Source organism: Vidua chalybeata, chromosome 9 (assembly GCF_026979565.1).
Source record: "Vidua chalybeata isolate OUT-0048 chromosome 9, bVidCha1 merged haplotype, whole genome shotgun sequence".
NCBI classification, from domain to species: domain Eukaryota; kingdom Metazoa; phylum Chordata; class Aves; order Passeriformes; family Viduidae; genus Vidua; species Vidua chalybeata.
Genome location: NC_071538.1, coordinates 31,205,646 through 31,227,523, shown reverse-complemented (window position 1 = coordinate 31,227,523; position 21,878 = coordinate 31,205,646). Strand labels below are relative to the sequence as shown.

General features: G+C 37.8%; 1 protein-coding gene across 3 annotated transcripts in view; it reads right to left on the bottom strand.

The window, feature by feature from the left end:
* Positions 1-21,878, bottom strand: part of RABGAP1L (RAB GTPase activating protein 1 like) — a 231,670-nt gene that overhangs the window by 190,509 nt on the left and 19,283 nt on the right. For all 3 annotated transcript variants that reach the window (XM_053950357.1, XM_053950355.1, XM_053950356.1), the window contains exons 2-11: positions 19,725-19,892; positions 18,349-18,538; positions 17,003-17,213; positions 14,924-15,098; positions 14,001-14,161; positions 13,420-13,530; positions 9,665-9,731; positions 8,294-8,396; positions 7,200-7,366; positions 3,274-3,418 (exon numbers count right to left, since the gene is read on the bottom strand). In XM_053950357.1, the coding sequence (XP_053806332.1) occupies positions 3,274-3,418; positions 7,200-7,366; positions 8,294-8,396; positions 9,665-9,731; positions 13,420-13,530; positions 14,001-14,161; positions 14,924-15,098; positions 17,003-17,213; positions 18,349-18,538; positions 19,725-19,859 (1,465 nt within the window). In that variant the 5' untranslated portion in view covers positions 19,860-19,892. The remainder of the gene's footprint in view (positions 1-3,273; positions 3,419-7,199; positions 7,367-8,293; positions 8,397-9,664; positions 9,732-13,419; positions 13,531-14,000; positions 14,162-14,923; positions 15,099-17,002; positions 17,214-18,348; positions 18,539-19,724; positions 19,893-21,878) is intronic.

Genomic DNA, 21,878 nt, shown 5'->3' with positions numbered 1-21,878 from the left:
TGCTTACTCTGCAGCCAACTCACAGATGGGAACAAGAGCTCCTAACCCGACACCTGGGGCCACAGAAAGCTTCAGCAAAAGTAGCTTCAACTCCCTAACAATCAGCTTAAAGAATATTTCCTGGTTTTGAACAGAACTGCTCCTGCTTACAGTCACCCTTAACCTTCCAACTTTATCCTGACTCCAGAAGAAACTCAAATGTTGTTATCTAGTGTTCTCCTAAAATGTTATATATCATTAAAAAAAAAATCTAATAATTCAAACAGAGCCAACAGTCTGAGCAAACATTGCTGCTAAAAGCAGCCAACTTATTCATCCCTTTCTCCCTTTGTTATTTATTCCTGGGACTGCATCCTCCTTTAAATGCTTCTGCTGAAAGCTATTTCCCCCAGTCTTTAAGCTCACAAGTGCAGCCAGCCACTTCATCCTCTGCAGAACAATACTACAATAAAATGCTCTGTGAGCTTTGCTTTTTTCAATGCTGCAGTACCCACACCATCAATTCTGGGCATGCTCTCACCTTCCTTAATGCTCCAGAAAGGAGAAAAAGGAGTTCAACCAACTGTGTTCTGCACCTTCTTACAAGGTTCTACTTAAGGTTAACAGTGAACTTTTCTGCATATTATTAAAAGATGATACTTAAATCCACTTTAGTCGAAACCCTTCTAGAAAGGGTAAGAATTTTCTCATTATACATTTTAATATTTTTAAATTATATTTAGAATTTAATAGAAAGCTTTTTATTAAGGAGTGCACTTTACATTTTAGGTTTTGAGACGAGATTATTAAAATTATTTTTTTAAATTATCACCTCCAAAGCAAGGGACCGTAAATGATTGGATTGCCAGAAATATCTATTAGTAACAATAGATATTGTTACTTATATATATTTTATATATATATATTATATTGTTACTAATATATATAACTAACAATATTAGTAATTAAAAACCAAAAGTGAGGTTGACCTGAAATATCTGTAAGTAACAACTGCACAATCTCAGCAAAGGTCTTATTTTCTTATATAGCTGTTCATATGAAAAATCAAGCTAAAATGAGGGAAAAAAATTAAAAGCTAAGAATGTTATTTAGAGAGTATACAACCTCCATTTTTTACAAGCACTTGCTAAAAGACACTAGGCCTAACTTTAGTATAGTGATTATTAAAATCATTATTGGCAGCTACCATGTTTGGCCTTTCATTAAAGCAAAAAGAAAAGAATATTGGAAAATGCCTTCTTTTTTATGACCATCTTTATTCATATACTCATGGCACAAGACATCCCAGTGAGCTGTGTGCATGCAGAGTTCACAGGAATCAGATAGTGCGTTCTTATACAAGAAAAATGCAATGTATAGTGCTTTTGAAATCAATTAAAGGATAATATTCTGTGGGCATATAAGGAAAAAGCAAAAAAAAAAAAAAAATTAAAGAAAAAAGGAGAAAAGTAAAAAGAACCTCTATAGCCAGGTAGCTATCACACTTAACATTAAAAAAGAAACAGCCTTCTTCCAAGGCCAAGACAAGACATTGTAAACTCAAGTGGTTTTTTTTCCATCATCATAATTAGTACCCTGAAAAGAAAAAGAAAAAAAAAAGAATGAAGAGATTTATTTAGAGAAACTGCAAATGACTCATTGAACCTAGATATCCTCCAGGATAAAGAACTTCTCAGCACAGAACTCTGAATGTGGTTTCCATGAGAACAGAGGCACATCATATTTTTAATGTCTTCTTTGAGGAAGTAATCTACATTTAAAATATGGAAACTAGCATTAGGGAGTTAAACCAAAGTTAAACTTAGGTTCATACTCCAGTGGAATACTTTTTCTTTGTAATAAGATAAAGCCATTCTGTAATAGTACCAAGAGGACAGTATCTATGTTATTCCTAATTGTGCTGCATTCACCACATTCTGGAACAGCTGCATTCTTCCCAATAACAGCCATACTGAAAAAAAAAAAAGGTATTCAATTATTTAAACTCTACCCTATCGAACAAGTCTCAGAAATCAATTTGGCTCTACAACTCACATGTCCAGCAAGGAAAAGAACACCAACAGCTGAATTACACTACACTGATCCACGAGTTCCAAAAGCCAAATCTGAACTAATGCTTGCTATGAACAGCAAAGCAATCCCAAACACCAATGAAACGGAAGAAATCCTTTGGAGAAAATAGCATTTTAACTATTCAGAACTGGTACTTGATACAAAGGGGGGACTGACATTGCTGAGCTGTGCCTACTCCCCTTCCTTTCAGGAATCAGATCAAAGTTCAAAGAGCACCTGACTTTGGGGTTTTTTGCAAGCTTGGTATCACCTGGGTTATGTGGGGGGGTTGACTTGTGAGACACCTGCCTGCTCCAGCCTGTGTTAATCCCAGGGTTCTGACTCACATTGCACAAGCCAAAATCCAATAGTTACAAATAAAGAATCAAGGAAGAATTCTTCCACAGTAATGAGTGAAACTTTTTACAGTATTGACAGAACAGTGCCAGAGATCTGAAGAATAACATGGTAAAATGATCACAATTCCTGGTAGGTCAGACATCCAGATCAAAACTGGCACATGGAAAGCCTATTCTGAATGCTATGGGCTAACCCCCAGAGTACAAAGAGACAACAGTAAGCCAAGGGCCTTCAAAGAGACAAAACAAAACATGACACCCCCTGAGGAAAAAACCCCTAAACCACCAGTGGGAAATACACTGAGGCATGTAAGCTTTGGAAGGGGCAAGCAAATACACTGGCTCCATGAACTGCAGCAATCCCCAGCTGAACCAGGAGATGTTTTAACAAACCTTAGACATGAAGGAAACCACCAAGTCACATGTTAAGCAGACACTTAGAGGATGAGGAAATTCCCCATGTGAGCCTGTCTGGGATTTCTTTGTTTTCTTTAAAAACAGGCATTTAAAACCTGCCATTTCAAAGCCTAATTTCATGCTGTCCTCTTCAGTAGCACAGCACGTTCATGACAAATGACTTCTGATCAGAAGAAAACACATTTGAAAAGCATTTTCTAACTTGCTGGCAGAGCACAGGTGCCCCAGCAATGTATTTGAAAGCACACAAAGATGGACACACATCATCTGCTGCTGCTACTGGAAGACATCCAAACAATGGCTTGGTAAAAATACAATTACTCCTAATAGAAAAATGCTGGTGATCTTTTTGTCCAAAGCTGTTGCATTAAGAATTGAGTAAATTAACAGCAGAAATATAATAGTATACTATCCATGGAAACTGTAAGTGCTCATTTATCCTTACCTTCTTCTGCCTCATCCTCCTGGGATGACATAGGCCCTCCTCCACTTGTTGGGGTGACTAATTCTTCCTCTCTGGCAGATTCTCTTTGCAGGCTGACAACTTCATAAATTGCATCTCCAGCACTTGTATGGCTTTTTCCTTCAAACTAAACGAAAATATGGGTATGTATTAGGTTGAAAAATAAGGCTATGAAATGCTAAACAATAGTTTGGTCAGGACTGCCTCAGATTTCTTTGCCTTGGCAAAAATAGATGGCAGTATCTGACAGTTCCGTTTATATCAGTTTTGCAGGTAGAAAATATAAATAAAACTGCATTATTTCCAAAGCTGCCTCTTAACAACCATTTTCAGTACTGTTCAGTACAATGATTAAAAAAACTTTCCAATTTAAACAGCTATAATGAGATTAAGCCAAAGAGAAATCTCAGCTAAAGAAAAAAGGAGAGAGCAAAGAGGAAAAATATTGGAGTAAGTGAAACAGGAACTGAATGCCTGAGGGGGGAAAAAATAACAGTAGGAGTTTTTTTGTAGGTAAAGACAAGACTACAGAGGAAACAAAACCTCACCCTTTTGAAAAGCCTTAAATTGTGAAAAGTTCTTTTTAGTCCTTTACTCACTAAAACCCAGGAAAATGTAACCTTCTTCAGCAGAATGCAATTTAAAATACACTCCTTCCAAGGAGAAATGTAATGGAATCCCATGGCAGGGTGTCTGGAACTAGATGATCTTGAAGGTCCCTGTGAACCCACACCACCCCATGATTCTATGACTTTCTCATGAAAAAAGTCAGTTAACTATAGCAGTTAGCTATAGCTTAAGCAGTTGCAAGTTTTAAAATTAAAAGAGGATTCATTTTTCCTTTGAGTTACAGTTATGAACACAGTTATTTTTCAGTGACATTCAGTGATTACTATATTTTTAGAGAATTGTACACAACTGCCAACTAATGATAGTATTAAATGAAGCAGTCCAAAATGTTGTGCTATTTTTTCCTTTGTGCATCTTGTCTGATCAGTTAAGGTAATTTTTGGAACATATTAAAATCATCAAATTAACCATGAAAAAGAACATAGTTTCAGTTAGAGTACCCTCAACTTGTTTGAAAAACAAATATGATAAAGTTGAAAGGCTCCACAATACGTGCTCTGGAGATATACACAAACTACTGACTAACACTGGCAATTTCAACCAGCTGGTGAAATTATGCAAATGAGCAGCTTAAACAGGGACTGTTCAGACTGACACAATATAAATTTTATAGTGAGAAACCTTTCCTCACTTATTTTAGATTAATAATTGAGACCCACTTCCCTTAAAGCAGAGGCTCCAATTATCAGCAGTTTTACTGACTGAATTTCTCATAAGTCAGTTTAGGGTGTAGGCATGAATAGCTTGCATTTTGTAAAAATTAAACAGGATAACATTAGAGCCATTATCCCAGTTTTATTAACACCATTATGGATTAATTACAAAGTAGTTGGTTAAATCAATCAAGTATTGATGGCACTAATGTTATTAACCATGGGTATCTATAGCTTTTATTTTTGAGAGAATAAGGCATGAGGTACTGTGGGTTTTGCTGCATGTTAAATATATTACAAGTCTTCAGCTCCCTGCACATATTCTGCTTAACTGCAAGTCCCACCTGTATCTAATGTACAAAGTTTTCTCTGAAAGCACGAAGCCACCAATACAAGGACCATGTTCTAACAATGAAAATGTTCTTTAACAATACAATAAGATAGCTGGAAAGAACAATCCTAAATTACACATTAACCTGCATTTCTATCGGCTTTTATCATTCTTTACACCTGAGCACACTTTACGCATCTCAGTTCAGACTACTAAATGTGCCTGAATCTTTCCTCAGAAGGGTTATGATTTTTCTAGAATCTACTTAACGCTCAACTGCCTTCCCAAGAAGTTCCCAAATGGCTGATCCCACTGCCATCTGCAGAGTTATTTCCCAAGGACTAACAGTGCCCTGAACTACAGGATCTCTCAAAGGTATTGTCAGGAACAGCTACTGCAATGCAAACTGTCCAACTGAGAATTGGTGAAATCAAGACTTGATACAAGTCACCCAAAGAGATCCTGTCAACCACAGTCAGGATCTCACCTTCCAGAAGGATTACTCGGACTAAAAATATTCCTTTTACAAAGATCTGCACCACAGACTCTGAATTTTGCAGCAGGAAGAAATGCACATGTTTCTTCAGGGAAGAGAGGCATGTGTATGTTTGTCACATTATAAGGGGTGAGAAAAAGAAAGCAGCCATATTACTCAATTAAAAGTGGTACAGTTGCAAGTGATTTAAAAGGCAAGCTGAACTGATACGAGGTAAGTATCGAACAGCTGAGAGCAGAATACTTCTTAAAATGTATTTTCTTTAATATCAAAATGCAGATATTCTTATTTGCATGTAACAGTCAGGTTTCTCAGATTTCCTTAAATTCCAAGTTGCTATGCTAATCTCTAGAAGAAATACAGAAACAAGATTGCCTGAGATTTATTTACTCCCAAAGTGTTAAACACAGCAGCAATTTTCCCATGTAGCATCAACACACCCTGTTTTTTTCAGACCTATTGCTCTGCCCCACAAAGAGATGGTAACTCAAATAGTCCCATTAGGCTCAGTAAAATTAAATCACTGCTCTTTGGTTCCATTAGTCAAAGATCATGCACCACTGTTCCAATGCCCACAGTACAACTGGCCTCTGCTCGTCACTTTTTGAGCCAATACCAAGACATAAGTCTTTGGAGAAAGCAGGTGAGCAGTGGCTGCAGGAGGATGCAGCTGCACATCATTCTACAGTGAATGGGTAGATCTATCTCCTGTATGTACTTCAGCCAATGCCAAAACCAGAAGGGACTTGAGCTACAGTCTTAACAGCCTCACTCTCTTATACCTCAGCATTAGGTTCCTTTGTCTCTAATGGGCCACATTCTTACAGCCATCTGCCCTCATACTGTAAATGTCAGTAGCCCATTAATTTTACAATGAACAATTACAGAGTCATCGCCCAATTCTACCAGTCAAGTGGGCTTGCTTTAGATGTCTTGCTTTAGAGATTGTAGAGCATTAAAGAGAATTCAATAGGCAGGTTCAAAATAGTTTAAGCCCACAAAACAAATGACTTACAACTCACTACAATTCAGTTTACAAAGTGTGCTGGGTTTGGCTGGGTTAGAGTTATTTCTTTCACAGTGGCTGGTATGAGGTTGTGCTTTGGGCTTCTGCTGGAAACAGTGTTGATAACACAGGGGATAACACAGCTTCTGCCCAGCAGCTGCTCACACAGAGTCAGGGCCTTGGCTGCTCTTCATCCCACCCCACCAGCAAAAGGGCTTGAGGTGCACAGAAAGCAGGGAGGGGACACAGCCAGGACAGCTAACCTCAAATGACCCAAGGGATGATCCAGACCATATGGCATCACACCTGGCATGTAAAGTGAGGGAAAGAAGGAAGAAGGGGGGATGTTTGGAATGATGGCATCTGTCTTCCCAAGCCAGTGTTACACTGTTTCCCAGGGGATGGCCGAGCACCTGCCTGCCCATGGGAAGTGGTGAATGAATTCCCTGTTTTGCTTTGCGTGAGCACATGGCTTTTGCTTTCCCTACTGAACTGTCTCCATCTCAACCCACGAGCTTTCTCACTTCTACTCTGCTGATTCTCTCCTCCATCCCACCATGGGGGAGTGAGCAAGTGGCTGTGTGGGCCTTACTTGCTAGTTGGGGTTAAACCATGACACAAAAGCACTGAAACCATACACATGCTACTTAATCCTTATGCATTAGAGCATCCCTGAAGTAAATAGTTAAAAAGAAAGAAACTGCTGAGGAACAGGTGCCATACTAACTTTTATAAAGGCCAAATTAGGACATATGAGGCAAATGTTCTAAATAAAAAAAGCAAAGGTATTACCTGTTTTAGCTTCATATAGAAAGTTTCTGTGAAGGTTTTCCTGCTGAAGTACCAGAAGCGTTCATTGGCAGGATACACACGCACCACGGTCTCCAGCAGAAACCGGACTGGCTCCACCACTTCAGTAACAACCATGTCCACAGCCACAGTCATGAACACACGCTTATCTGAAACACAAATATGAGAAAAACTAGTCATAGTCACTGTTCAGATTTGTAAACTGCTGTTCAAATTGAAAATCCTGTTTCATTAATAATTCCATTGCACCTGTTTTATTTGTCTGAGTTCTATGCCCTCCATGCCTGTTGCACAGAATTTGTGCATTATACGTGCATTTGTTGCACATAATGTGTGCATTAACCACCTGATAACTTCAAAAACAAAGATATTATCAACTTGTTTTAAAGACAGGGACAAGACATCATGCAAAGAAAACACCATTAAAGTACACAATCCCCATCAAACAAAAAGAACAGGCAGATTATGATAAGGTCATACTGTGAAGTGTAAGGAAATCTGTTATATGCTACATACATAGAAAACCCATCAGCAGTGACACTGGCTGTAGGTACTTGGAAATGCCTTTAAGCAAATGACCTGAGCTCTTCCTCAGGACAGAAAACAAACTCCAGATTTACATTCCAAGTTTTTAAATCCCATTAGAGAATGTAACTTCCAGCAATAAGAAACTCTGCTACACAACCAAGCACTTGAATGCATCATTGACAGCTGCCCCAAGATTCAGGGGATGAAATTCGTAATCAACTCACAATTAGAAGGAGGAGAACCCCAATGCCTGCTATTCATACTGCTTTGCTGAGTACAATTTGCAAATGCTTAGAACCAAAAATCCCAATAACCAGGGACAGGCACATCAGCCCCAAACACTAATGTACCATCTCCAAATCAGCACCACATCATTCTAGGAACAGTTATTCACAGCTCTGTGTTGGGCATGTTTATACAGAAAAATTCCTAGCAAACTCTTGGAGCATAAATGTTTCATGGACTTAGACATGCATCATGATCGCCAAGAGAAAGTGCACACACCAAACCCCTGCTGGGTAAAACACACATAGATTATGTTCCACTACCTTTTGGAGTTTCCTCATTAAGTACTAGAAACATGGGTGCATTAGGATTCCACATTCCAGTAATGACATAAGCCTTCCCATCAGAACTCTTTCCCATGGATTCCTAAAAACAAAATCATATAGGATTGTATCACAGTCATGGTTTGAGCTCAAAGAGATGGGGCGTGGGGATAAGAAATAGTTCAAGGAACCTTCAAGAAAATGAATTAATGGAATGAATTATTCCTAGTATGAGGCAAGTACATGCTTCCTGAAGTTCTCTGGAACAGTCCCTATGGATCACACAGGCCTGTTTGGTAGCTTCTAAAGATAAAAGGAGACTGATGTTCCCTCTCTGCAATTCAGTTAGGAATATAAGAGTGACTGAGTTTTCCAAATTTAAATATGGAGACAGGAGGTTGAAAGAAAATCACAAATGTCTATTTCTGTGCTACAGAAATAAACAAACTAACAATTCATTACCTCCAGCAGTTAAATGTACCTGGAACGTGAACTTAAATAGAATTCAAGGTGGAGTAAAGACAGCAATTCAAATATAGTAAAATGGTGTTGCATAGATTTATAGGAACAACACCACTCCAAAATTCCTTATAATTTATTCAGGTTTTTAGTCGAATAATAAAAAGGAAAAATCTGAACTGAATTCAGCAAATAAAACCAGGGAAAAAAAATTAGCTGGTAAATACAATCAGGCTAATTGACAAGAGAACTCAATAGTGATAAATAGAACCAGCAGCATGAGCACAGAAATGGACTAGGCAAAACAGGAACAACTATAGAGCCACAAAAGGTCTGATGGGTTTAACTCTCTCAAATTTGCCCTAAACCAGGATACTCCAGCACTTCATAGCTTGAAAATGGCTGTATTATCCACAGAGAGAAAGTAAATTGGTATTATTACAGAAAGGATCACACTGTTTTGCAGTTCTCTCAGAAGCTACTCTAAGAAATAGAATATTGTAGAGGACAAGTGAATACTTCAAACTCTGGGCAAGAATTTGAAATCAAATGAAAGAAATAAAGACAAAGTTTTCAGCCCCTTGGAAAAAAAAAGAGCACTGCCCTGGCACCCAAATACGAAAGCAATTATTTGCTCTAAATTTTTAGGGAACATGCTTAACATAATACAGAAATCTCAGTTATTTATAACAACCTAATCTCTGCTTCACTAATTGAACAAAACCCAGATCCCACAGGTTTTGAATTTAATTGAAATGATTTGTCCATCATATGATTGCAGATGTCAAATCAAAGGATTTAAGAAACAAACAAAGCAAAAGATATTAAAAGTTAATTTTGATGGAGTTTGTTTTTTCTTTTTTTTTTAAATCACCTTATCTTATTTAACAGCTTATTAGGGCTAAGTATTACCATGTCTAGTAAATGCATGTCACTGTTCTTTACGTTTCGTCCAGGGCTTAGCAACATCCCAAAGCACCTATGAAGTTTATTTAAAACAAAAGCAAAAAACAAACAAACAAAAAAAAACCAAACAAACAAACAAAAAAAAAAAAAAAAAGAGAAGAAGGACATGTATTAGCTTTTCACAATACAAGAGTCTTTGCTTGAACATAATGGACACCCACCTACTGCTTCTAATTTTAAGAGTACCTTTCAGAGTGTTGTTTGTTATTGTTATGGCAACACTCAGGAAACAACACAATACATGTTACAGAAAAGACAATGAAATTATTTTCCAGAATGAAGATGGCAGAAACTAGCATCTGGCCTGTGAAAACTCAACTATTCCTCAAGACCATTTATAATAATGAGTTCAAAGATACCAACAATTCCTATACATTAGTATAGGAGACTGGCAGGAAAATATTCACTCTCTCCCCAGTTCATTTTAAAAATTGTTCTCATGCAATCATAGGAAAAAATACAAATTCATTCATTCTATTATTCATAATAGCACTGGTGCAAAAAAATCATATAGCATCATAGACCTTTAAAAAAAACCCAAGAAACAACAATTTGCTCAATTTTAAGACTTCATTCTTCAATTTTTTTAAACCTGAATTTGTGTGATATACAGGGCCTTGCATTCCAGTCCAATCATTTTACAAGAAAATGCTCTTGATATTTTTAAGAGAAAAAAAAATAACAAAAAAACTTCCTCAGACATTCAGATTTTCAAACTTCCTGACTACTGAAGGCACAAATCCAGGTCTGAGGTTTCTGCAAATCATCTCTTTCTCTCCTTTGACCATACTCCATTAAGAATAAAAACACCAAACAGAATTATGTATTTGCAATGAACAGCAATCTGTCTTTCACAGGTTTTTTAAAAAATAAACTTCGATCTCAAATGAAAAAAGAAAAAAATTTGAAAGTAATTGCTATTTGAAATAGTATGGAAAATTGAGGTTGTAATTCAGAGGGTTTTGTTGGAAGAATTTTTCTTCTGTTTGGTTCTCTGATAATCAAACTGCTTTTTCTCACTGACTCTCAGAACTAAGTAATATGCTGAAAAATATTGCTTGGACATATGGACACCAGCAATCAAAATTTTAGTAGCACTATTAACTGTAAAAGTCTCAAGATATGCAATTAGTACCCCACCTAGCTTTCTCCTATTACATTAGGGGTAAGTTACTTAACAGTAACTTACATCCACAACAGTATTTTCCATTCTCCATACTCTTTCACTACTAGAATCACAAAAATCTAAGTGGTAAATAAACCAGTAGACAACAATTTTATCTTTATCCATAATGCAGTGCCATGAAAGCACCCAAAGCAGCTCAGATCCAGGATTTGGATTTAGCCACACAAACCAGATTCTCTGAGAGACTAATTCAACTGGGCAGAACCTAAATGCATGCTTACTACTTCTTATTCCTGGGGCAGAAATAGCTCTGAGAGGGCTACAACTGATAGTAGTAGGGGGATCATCAGCTCCTGGTACAGCTGCTACAGAAAAATGTAAGGCCAAGATGCAGAGGCAGGCCAAATATCTGTGCCTTTCAAAGACAACAGCTCCCAGATGCTGCTCTTGGTGTGCATCACTCAGGTGTACACAAATTCTGATGTGCAACAGGCACAACTTTTGGGAAGTATGTTTCCAAAAGAATGGGAATCAGGAACAAGTAACCCTTGCCTCTTACAGAAGCAGACTTAGGATGCCCAGCAGCATCCTGCTGCAAGAAGTCAGGGCTTCTCTTCCCTCTTATTTTGAAGAGGAAAATCAGCTCAAACCAGGTCAGGACTCTCACTTGCAGAAGATGGATTTTACAGAAACCGTTATCAGCACATTCAGCCTCCAATATGATGGGGCTCAACCACACAGCCAGGATTTAAAATAACCTGCACAGACTGTGGGCCTCAGTCTCACTCAGATCTGCTGGATTTCTGCACTTAAAGGTGGCTACCAAGCAGCTCTGTGCAACTGCACATACTCCACTACTTTCTACACCAGCAGGAAAAAAAAAAGAACTGTAATTGTTATTCATCAATGTATATTTTCATTTATAAAAATACAAATGCTACCCATGGATAAGGCTGATAAGTCAACACCGTGACAGGACAAGGGGGAATGGCTTCACACTGACAGAGGGCAGCATTACATCAGATATTAGGAATAATTTCTTCCCTGTAAGGATGGTGAGGCCCTGCCACAGGCTGCCCAGAGAAGCTGTGGTTACTCCATCCCTGGAAGTGTTCAGGGCCAGGCTGGACAGGACTTGAAGCAACTTGGTCCAGTGGAAGGTATCCCTGCCCATGACAGAGCAGGGTGATCTTTAAGGTCCCTTCCACCCCAAACCATTCTGGTATTTTGTGAGCTTGAAGAGTTTCCACTACTGAAGAGAAACCAATCAATATTTTGTAATTCAGTTCAAGGACACTAGTCTAGACTTTAACCTGAGGTATATCCACAAAACTCAGGATTCACTCTCCTGTACGACCAGTAGCAAACTATACCTAAACATCACTGTATTGAGAAGGGTGTGAGTCCTTCCATCTCTGAAAATGAAAGGCTATTTCACACTTAAAAACATCTTCCTTAAAGCCCCTGACCATTAACCAGAATTTTCTTCCTGAATCCTATAAACAACTGAGACTTGACATCCCCCACTGTGGGACTGAACCTATGTAGTGCCACACATGACTCAGAAATGAACATCATCTCTTCAGCTGCTTTGATCCAAATAAAAACTGGCAAAACCCAGGTCAAACAGGGCACAAGAGCAGGAAGGGCTAAAGTAATGCATGAGAGTAACTTTCTGCATCACCCTGACCCAACCCCACATTCTGCCTGAACACCAGGAGGGAGCACTGTCTCTGAGCAGCAACCAAGTTTGATCTCCTGAAACCATGACAAAAGACTTTAAAAATCTTTAGACCAGGGACCAAATTTCTTCAGAAATAGTTTTTTGCATTGTAACTTCCACTTGGAAATACTTTTGAAATTAAATTGCTCAGAAGCTCAGTCTGATATATCTCGCATTCATCTTTCACCAGTTTTGAATTTTAATCTTATCAGGGGTAAGTACATAAAATGACTTACAAGCCTGTGTATGTCATTCCAATTAAATAACTTTTACACAGCAAAGCTTCTAGTAAGAAAAATAACATCCCCAATTGAATATTCTAAACACCACCAAAATAAAAGCTAATTTCTAAGAAAGGTAGTTTTATGTTGGGGAGAAAAGCAATAATCAAATGCTATTCATAAATGCCTCATTAATTGAATCCTGAAGGCAAAACGGTTTAAATTAAAATTACACAGAAAAGATATTTAAGTCAATGAGTAGCAAAATCCTAGTTTTACAACACAAAAACAATGAAAAAAATTCTACTGTATATTCCTTGTCTAAAACCTTAGTTTCCATTCTGAAGTAAAAGCTTGAAACCAAGTCAAGAGATCAGTCAGGTTTTGGGAGGGTTGGGGGCAGGTTTTCTTGATGCTCCTTTTATCTTGAGTTTCCTTTTCACTAGAACCGAATTCTCCCGTTGTTACTCTTTTGCTAAGATTGCCATCTGGTGGCACTAATTCTGTTGTGCAATCACACTTTGTGTTATTGGTACATTTTTCTCTATCACATAACTTGCCAAGTCACAGAAAACATTAAATACCATTCTTTCAAAAATCTAACCATCATTTATTTTCATAAGATTTTTACCTTTCAATTACCAGTTCTTTGTTGGAAAGTTGCTGAACTGTGATCACCACTTTCTTCTCAATTCCCTGTTTAAGCTTGAAGTACAATTTATCTCTATCCTTTGGCACAGGGCTAAAAGAATAGAAAAATCCTTCAGCAGGTATAGAACATGAACTGTTAAATACAGAAAAGAGTTTATGCTTTCTAAATTTTAAATTAATTCAAAATTAATTAGATTTTTTTAAAAAAACAACATCAAAAGAGACCACTAGACTGTATTTACTCAAGAAACTTAGTTTGATTAAAGTTTTTAAAAGACTTCTTACTATCTTTTCAATTTGCACAGGCATCCATTGAGCATCCCTAAAAGAAATGATGCCGTGAAAAGAAATTCACTTGAAGAAGGTATTCTGAATTGTTATCTTTTTACAGAAAAAAATACAAAGAAAATTGTAACATCAAAAGAGCAGCTTCCTATTTACAGCATGTCTCATGAAAAGAGGTCAAATGAATTTTGTTGCAACACAGTAGCTGTGCGTGTGGGAAGTAGCTGTGTGCTTTTTCCAAAGAGATTTCTGCTTTTCCCTTTCCATTCTGATTACCTAAAATTTCCTTTTCCATCATCTTCTTTGACTTCTAAGGAGACACTGAAAGTGTACACATCACTGTCTGGTGTGGGAAGAACAAAGTCCTTCACATGATCAGATGCTTGTTTGGAAGAACGTTTGAATGCTGTGGAGAAACTATACAAAATTCGGCTGACCTGCAGAAAAGCAAAATCATTAATACTGTGATCAAAAATAAGGATGCACTGTGAGGTTTTTGAAGGTCAAAAATCACTTGCCTCTTATACTGAACACAAATCATGCCTCATGTACCACAAAGCACTCAACATCATGTGTTCAATAACCAAGCCATTTCAGTAACAACATCTCCTATTTCCATTCCTGATACATTCCTTGCTCATATCATGCTCAGTGAGCTAATATAAATTAGATTAGAGATTAGAAATGCAGCTCATTAGAGGACCTGCATAAGGTACTTTTCAAGTTGTGTTTTTAACAACACAATGTACAGCTTGCTCTGACAGATGTCAAAACCCAAGGAGATTTCTTCTTTTTCAGCACCTCTTTTTCTACCCTAAGAAGTCCTTTTCTCCCAGACTATCACACAGCTCTTCCTAAAATATCTAGGGGAGAGCACTGTAACATGGTTCCTTTAATTCCAAAGGTACACATTGCAAATTCAGTATGAAACATACTTAAATAAGGCCTGCAAAAGCCCCAAATGAGGCTTTCCAGATCTTCCCATTACAGCGCACTTTGGAATTTTGTTGAAACACTAAAAGCAAAGCCTTAAAATTATAATAATATTCATATGTGACTAGCTGCACATTCTGCATAACTCATTCATATGTGCTAACACACTTTTCAAGGCACTATATACCATTTCCACGTTGGGAATGACCTCTTCAAAAACTGCTTGAATCCTTTTTCCCAGTCACTGTGCACCACAGAATACTTACAGCTTCTTTAATCTCACAGGAGAAAACATGGATCTGGAACTCTTCTGTCCCACAGCTGCTCTCAGTAAATGCAAAGCAGTCACACTCTGAAGTTCCATTTTGCCCCCTCACACAAAACAACACCTTATAGATGGGAAATGAGGCTATCTCCAAATTGCTCAATTGATTAATTATTCTGGCAAGAAAAGGAACAGGGAAGATCAAAGCAACAGGTCAGTAAAACAGGCCTACCGAAAAGGCTTTTCTGCAATTAGATAAACAAGGATCTAAATGCTAATTATTGCTAAATTCAAGTAGATGAGATGGGCAGCAGGAACAGACATGTTATGCTTTACAAATTTAAGGTGTAAATGTTGTAACACTGGTTGTAACACTGACTTAATTTCTTTTATATGCCATAATACAGACAAATACAGTACCTCTAGATCAGACAGTAAACAACTGCCATTGTGAAAAACACAAAAGAAGAAATGCAGAAACCACAGAAAACCATAAAAACGTGATTTTTATACAAAGATCAAAGAAAATGCAACATTAAAAAGACATTTAAATATCTGTTTAAGAAATCATTATGAAAACAATTTCCGAATCAACAGGACTATATAGCTTAGCAAACACTGCCACATTCAGGTGAGTATTTATCACAGATCTAAGACCTCATCCAAGATTTTAAAATACTCTCAAACATAGAACCCAAAGAATATTTCAGAAACTTAAAAGCAGGAGTGGTGTTTCAGAACAGATTGGTGGATAGTGACTTTTAAAGAATAATAAATGTTCTCCTCTATCTTTTCACTACTTGTCCACATGCACATTCACATCAAGGACCAATAACCATTAGTCACCTAAAAACCCAAGTCTGTAACAATAAAAATATAGACCTAAAGGCAAGAAGAGCCCTGGGAGGATTCAGCACACTTTAATTTTGGTGGGACATGATAACTGGAACCTCACAGGACAAGTATTCAGACACCAGGTATGAACACACTCCTCAAAGCCAACCCTAGTATCACCTAAGCTCTGGTGGAATGTGCTATGTCACATGTGGATTCAACAACTCAGTTCTGTGCAGGTTCTTAGGCAGTCCCACATTTACTATCTCCTCTGAAATTAAAGATCAAAGGAACCAGCTGCTTCACTTGCAAAACAACCCTCCTGAATGGCCACATTGAGTACAAAAAATAGGCACCAAACACCTTACATCTTGTGTCTGGGTGACTGTTGCTGTTGTAGAAGTATACAAATGAAGTATTTTCTTATGTCAAATGAAACTCAAATTAGGTTCAAAGAAAAAAATGGAAGAAAATAATACAGATTCTTGAAGGTCCTTTTCTTCCTCTACAGGATGAGTAAACACAGGTCAGGCAAGGAAGGAAATCTAATCATATCGTTCAGGTACCTTGAAATCAGAGCTTAAAAATAAACATCTTAGATATTGAGATATTGAGATCTCTACTTCTGGGTGCAAAAAAGCTACAGGTGCATGTTTAGTGCACCCTGATCAAGAACCTTTGACCCCCTCATCACTAATTAAAAGACCCTTCTTTCTTGCATGGGAAAATAATCTTTTCTAGTATCTGGAGACTGCCAGCACTGGCATCATGAGGCAGACATGGGTCAGAGCTGGCTTCTGCACAGCAATGACTGGAAGCAGAGACTGGCACCTCTGAATCACAGATGGGAGAGTCTAAACTGACACTTCTGCAGCAAACACAAGGCCAGAAGGACTCCTGCAACACGTGAACCTTAGAAATGTTGAGAGACTAGGGAGGTCAGGAGAGTACAGGTATTATCAGCTCTGCCTTTCCAGTATCTCTATTATCATATTTGAGCAGATATTAAGGTAGAAAGAGATGCTTTTGCTGACACGGTGTGGTAACTGGTACCACCAGCCATGCATTGCATGGTAAATCTGAGCACACATTTTGCTGTTTCAGAGGAATTTCTCAAAATTAACTGTCTTCAGCAAGAACCTCAGGCACAAATCCAGCAATTCTACTTCCCTGTGCAAGTAACAAAGTGAGAAGCCACTTTTTATGTGTGTCTGCTTAAGCAACAAATGAAACTCTTGTGCGTTACCTTACAGAGCCTTCTGGAATGTTTGGAACATAGAGCGTTACAGGTAAAGGGGCTTGACTTGAGGACTTCATGCTTGCCATGGCTTGTAGAGCTTCTGGCTCATTCCGTGGGGCTGACACCTTTGTACAACCCAAATACGTCAGTTTGTTAAACAACACGCTGTCCTCTTCCAGGGGTTCACTGGGAGAAGATGGCCTCAGTGCAGAGATTTCTGAAAAAGAAGAAAATGCTTCTTCAGCCATTTGCTTTTATTTTTACACATTTTTTATTTCCAGTGAGTTCCACAGCAAAATCTCCTACATTTTCCAGGAACGGACACGAGATCAGACAGTTCAACTCCAGTAGCAAGAAATCCATTTGGCAGCTTAATATTACTGTGAAGTCTGCTCTAATCTAATTCATGTTTCCAAGGGTGGCATGGGGACAAACTGCATTTTGAGTCTCTTTAGCACCACAGGAACACAGCACAGACATTCTAAATATTTTTAAGCAGTCACAGAATCATAGAACATTAAAGGGCTGGAATGGACCTTGAAGATCACCTAGCCCTGACCCTTCTGTGTGCCCTGTTATTTATAATTCTTATTACTAGAGCTGATACTGCTATAATACTCAGAATCACGAAGGCTGTAAAACTGAATTATTCCTGTTGGGGCTGGAGTGGGGTGAGAGAAACATACCTACAAGTATTTCTTTGTTCATTCATGCTAAGGGTTGGGTTCTGAAGAATGTCAAACAGGAAGACAGTAAGGTAAGTTTCTCAGAAATACAGCAAACATGTAATTAAGAGACAGGCATTTCCATTTCATATAAACTATCTTATTCTATCACAAGAACATATTTCTTTTATTTCCAACAGATTTCCTTCAAATACCAGGCAAGTACCACAATCATTCCTAGCAAATACCAAATCCTAAGCTAACCTTACTGCTATCTGGTGACACCATCAGAGATGGACAGTTCAATCAGTTTGCTCAGGGTGCATTTCATTTGCAGGTAGAACTATCCATGAGCACTGCCCTGAAACTTCTTGAGCTTCAGCAGCAGCAGATCCACCTCAGCTGTCCTCCACTCAGCAACTCATACAATCCTTAGTCCCAACTAATCCTTGGCTGAAGACAAAATGAACATTATCTTGACCAAAGCAGAGCAGCTCAAGGTATCAGTCTGATGATAACCTATTCTTATCTATAATCTTCAACTAAGAGGAGGTCCCAAGGGTATTCTCCAATATAATTTTGGAATGAAGCTGTGGAAAGCTTTATATTTATTTTAGGGTTAACTTGAAACTGTATAAAGAAAAAACCTGCCATGTGTGATGAAGAGGGAAAGCACTCAGGCAATACCTGTAGCAGAGGGGTCTAAAACAAGCTGCAAAGAGGGCTGGGTTGTTTGTCCTGCTGACCCATCTGCAGCTGCCTGGCCACTGCCATCACTGAATCCTTCTGGGAGCGCAGTGACATACTGGTCTTTCTCAGAATCCCGCAGTATCTCTTCCATTGCCTTCTCCAACTCCTCATCTCCGTCTGAAAATACCTGTAAGCAGAAGGAGACGACATTTTTTGAAGGTACTTGTAGTTTTACTTTCACTATTAGTTTTCAAGTATATAATCTTACTAATGGCAAAAGTTAAGAAACTTTGCTGAATGAGACAACAAACCAAGAATCAATAAAATGGAATCAAATATAATCCAGATCCCCTTACATAAAATGCAGATGTTCTCACTGCTAATCCATAAACCATCCATCAAAAACTACAGACTTCTCTTAGAATAACAGATTTGTGTATTTAGAGTCTCCATCCATACTACAGATCAATAGACTTTGCAGTAATTAGTCTTAAAGAAAATTTTACTTTCTTAGTCATATTCAGTCCATTTCAGCTGCTTCACAATTTTCCCACACATAAGAGTGGTGCAAGCCTAAAGAAACAAAAAAAATTTGAGATACACACTCCTTAAAAGAAAAATAGAATCTTTCACAAGTACCAGCTTTTCAGACAAAAGAAAACCACAGCCCATGCTGCATCATGGATTCTGCCTCCAGTCCACCAGCCTCTTTCCAGATTAAAGAAACAGATAATGTCTAATACAGACAGAAATTATCAGCTGTAAATAACTGTCAAACAGTACAGCAAAGACAAACTAGGTACTTACTGTCATTTCAGGGGGAACAAAGTCCTATTGTTCCAAGCAGACCAAACCCAGTACATTGGCTACTACAGCTTAAATGGAAAAATTTGTATTTAACCAGTCAGCTGTCACCCAAGTGCTAAAATATTCTGCTATTTATAGGTAGAAATCTTTTAGAAAAGGTCTTACTCATGCTTGAAGTAGCACTAAGCAGGAAAACTAAATTAGAAACTAAAGTGCAAGACATGGTGTAAGCCATTGCTACATAGTCTAATTACATGCTTTTAAGATAAGTCTCTGATCCCTCAATAAAGAATATTAAGCTTTAAAAAAAATCTCATTCTTTGTAAAGTCCTTTACTAATGCATAGATCCACAGAATACAACAAAGCTAACCCCCAAAGAAGTTATTGAAAGAAAACCTGAACTGCCACTTTTGGACAGGTTTGTTTAATTCAAGCTGTTAATTTCACTGGTAGCCAGCAAGGACAAAAATTACAGTCTAAGACTCTCCTCGAGCACACACCAATTATGAACTCTTTTCATCAATACAAACCTTGCTACACATTTAAAAATAAAATCATAGCAAACCTTTAGCTGTGGCCTCTCATCGTTTCCAGAGGCATTCTCAGATTTCTGATGAACCAAGACAAATTCTTCATTAATTAATGTGGATACGGTCTCAGGAATCCTGCTGGCTTTGCTAAATGATGTTTTGACTTCCATCTCAGGTCACTATTCTCCTCCTGCCACCAGAATCTATTAATGAAAAAAAAAAATTAGTTCTGATGCTGTACACAACATGTTAATGGGCATAATATAAAGTTATTGTGGAATAATATAATACTTAAAATTATACTACTGTATTATACTATATTTCTCAAACTCCGATTTCATTGGTAAAAGCAATCTTATGATTTTTAGGTTGGTGTTTAAAAATCTTATGATTTAACAGCACTGGCTATTATCTAGGCATATAGATAACATATGAAGAAGTTCACCCCACAGCTTTGACTTCCCCTGTTTTTAATCTTCCAGAGTCTGCTTCCTCTGCCTCCCTAATTTGTGCCCTCGGTTCTCCCTCATACAGGTATTCTCCTTATCCAGAGTGTCACAAAGGTCATGTGAAGATACAGATTACCTGAAGACTAACTTTCCAAAAGCTGCATACTAAGTGTATGCTCTCCACATAAAAACATTCCTTAGCAATCACTTATGTTAGAGGCTTTTGTTATCCTTTATATCTATAGGTGGTGAAGTCAAAAGTGATACTGAACCACAATCAGATCCTTCTCACCTAATTTCCCTGAAACCACCTGCAACAGTTAAAATTAACAACACAATTTAAAATATAAACATAAGTAATATAAACACAAATATAAAATATAAACAACGAAACTATAAATAAACAGCCAAGAACAAGTTTTCCCATCTCTGTACAGGAAAAAAAAACAAATCTAGAAACAAAGAGGGCAAAATAATGTTCAGCCTATACAAGTTCCTATAAAAATACAGAGCTGAAACATTCCAAGCATGCCATCACGAGGACACCTATTGTAGGTATCCACCAAATAAAGCCAGCATGACCTACATTAACTCACAATGTCTTCCCTCACTCCTTAGAGAATGAAGAGCTGAATCTCAGACTTTTTGTATTTTAAATGCATCTATTTTTATATTTTCTGTGTCAAAAAGGGGAAAATATATTTTCACACTTCATAAAAGAGCATGCACTTCTACATATGGTCCACTTCCATTTTAGTTTCCTGAAAAGTACTGCTCTGGCTGAGTTCTGGGATATCTTGTGCTTAGGAGTCAGAGTTCAGGAGAGTCATACACAGCACAGGGGGGAAAATCTGTGACTGTCACCTCTGGGAGGCTGGAAGGTGCCCAAGGAGGAACAGCTCAAGCCACATCTGCTGTGAGCAGGAACAAGAAGAGGTTAAGCTTCACCCTGCCCTTCCCAGCAGCACCGAAGAGCAGAACCACACCACTCTTGCTTCTCTTCCAATTCCAACCACCCAGTGATCAAGAAAAGAATGCTGACTTAGGTCTAGCTATAGAGAACCAGAAAAACAACACATAAAAGAACAAAGACACGCATGTCCTCCCCCATTTTGAACAGGTGTTACTTATGACGTTAGCAGGAACAGAAAGTTGAGCAATTTCAAACCAAAAAAGCAAGTCTGGGAACTAGACAACCTTCAATACTGTAGCATTTTCTATCATTTTTGAAACTATAGTCAACATGCCTTTGCCCTTTCAAAGACTTGGCTTAGCATAACTTACATGCAGCTCCTCAAAAACCTTTTTTCCTTAACCAAGCCACAGTTTTACTCATCAACTCAGTGAGGGTATTACATGTAGGAAACCCAGAAAAAAAGAATTCAAGTTCTTTAGATAAGTGACTTGTACAGCACAAAAATTCATTAGAAGCCACCTTATAAAAAAAGCCTCTAAACAACAGCTGGGATATTCAGAGTGTGGCTACAAATCTGGATGAGTACTTTCACAAACTCTGACACCTTTCATATCTCCAGACCAACAACAAACAGGAATATTTTCCTGACAAATGATGTAAGCCGAGTTCCACCCAGTCCACACAATGGACTCACTGCTGCAATAGATTTTGTTTCAATTTTTTAAAGCTTTAAAGATTTTCTTCGCCAGAGAAAGACAAGGTTTTACCACACAAGATTTTAAGTATGTTACAAAGTTTATTAACTCCATGTATTTTTTAACAAG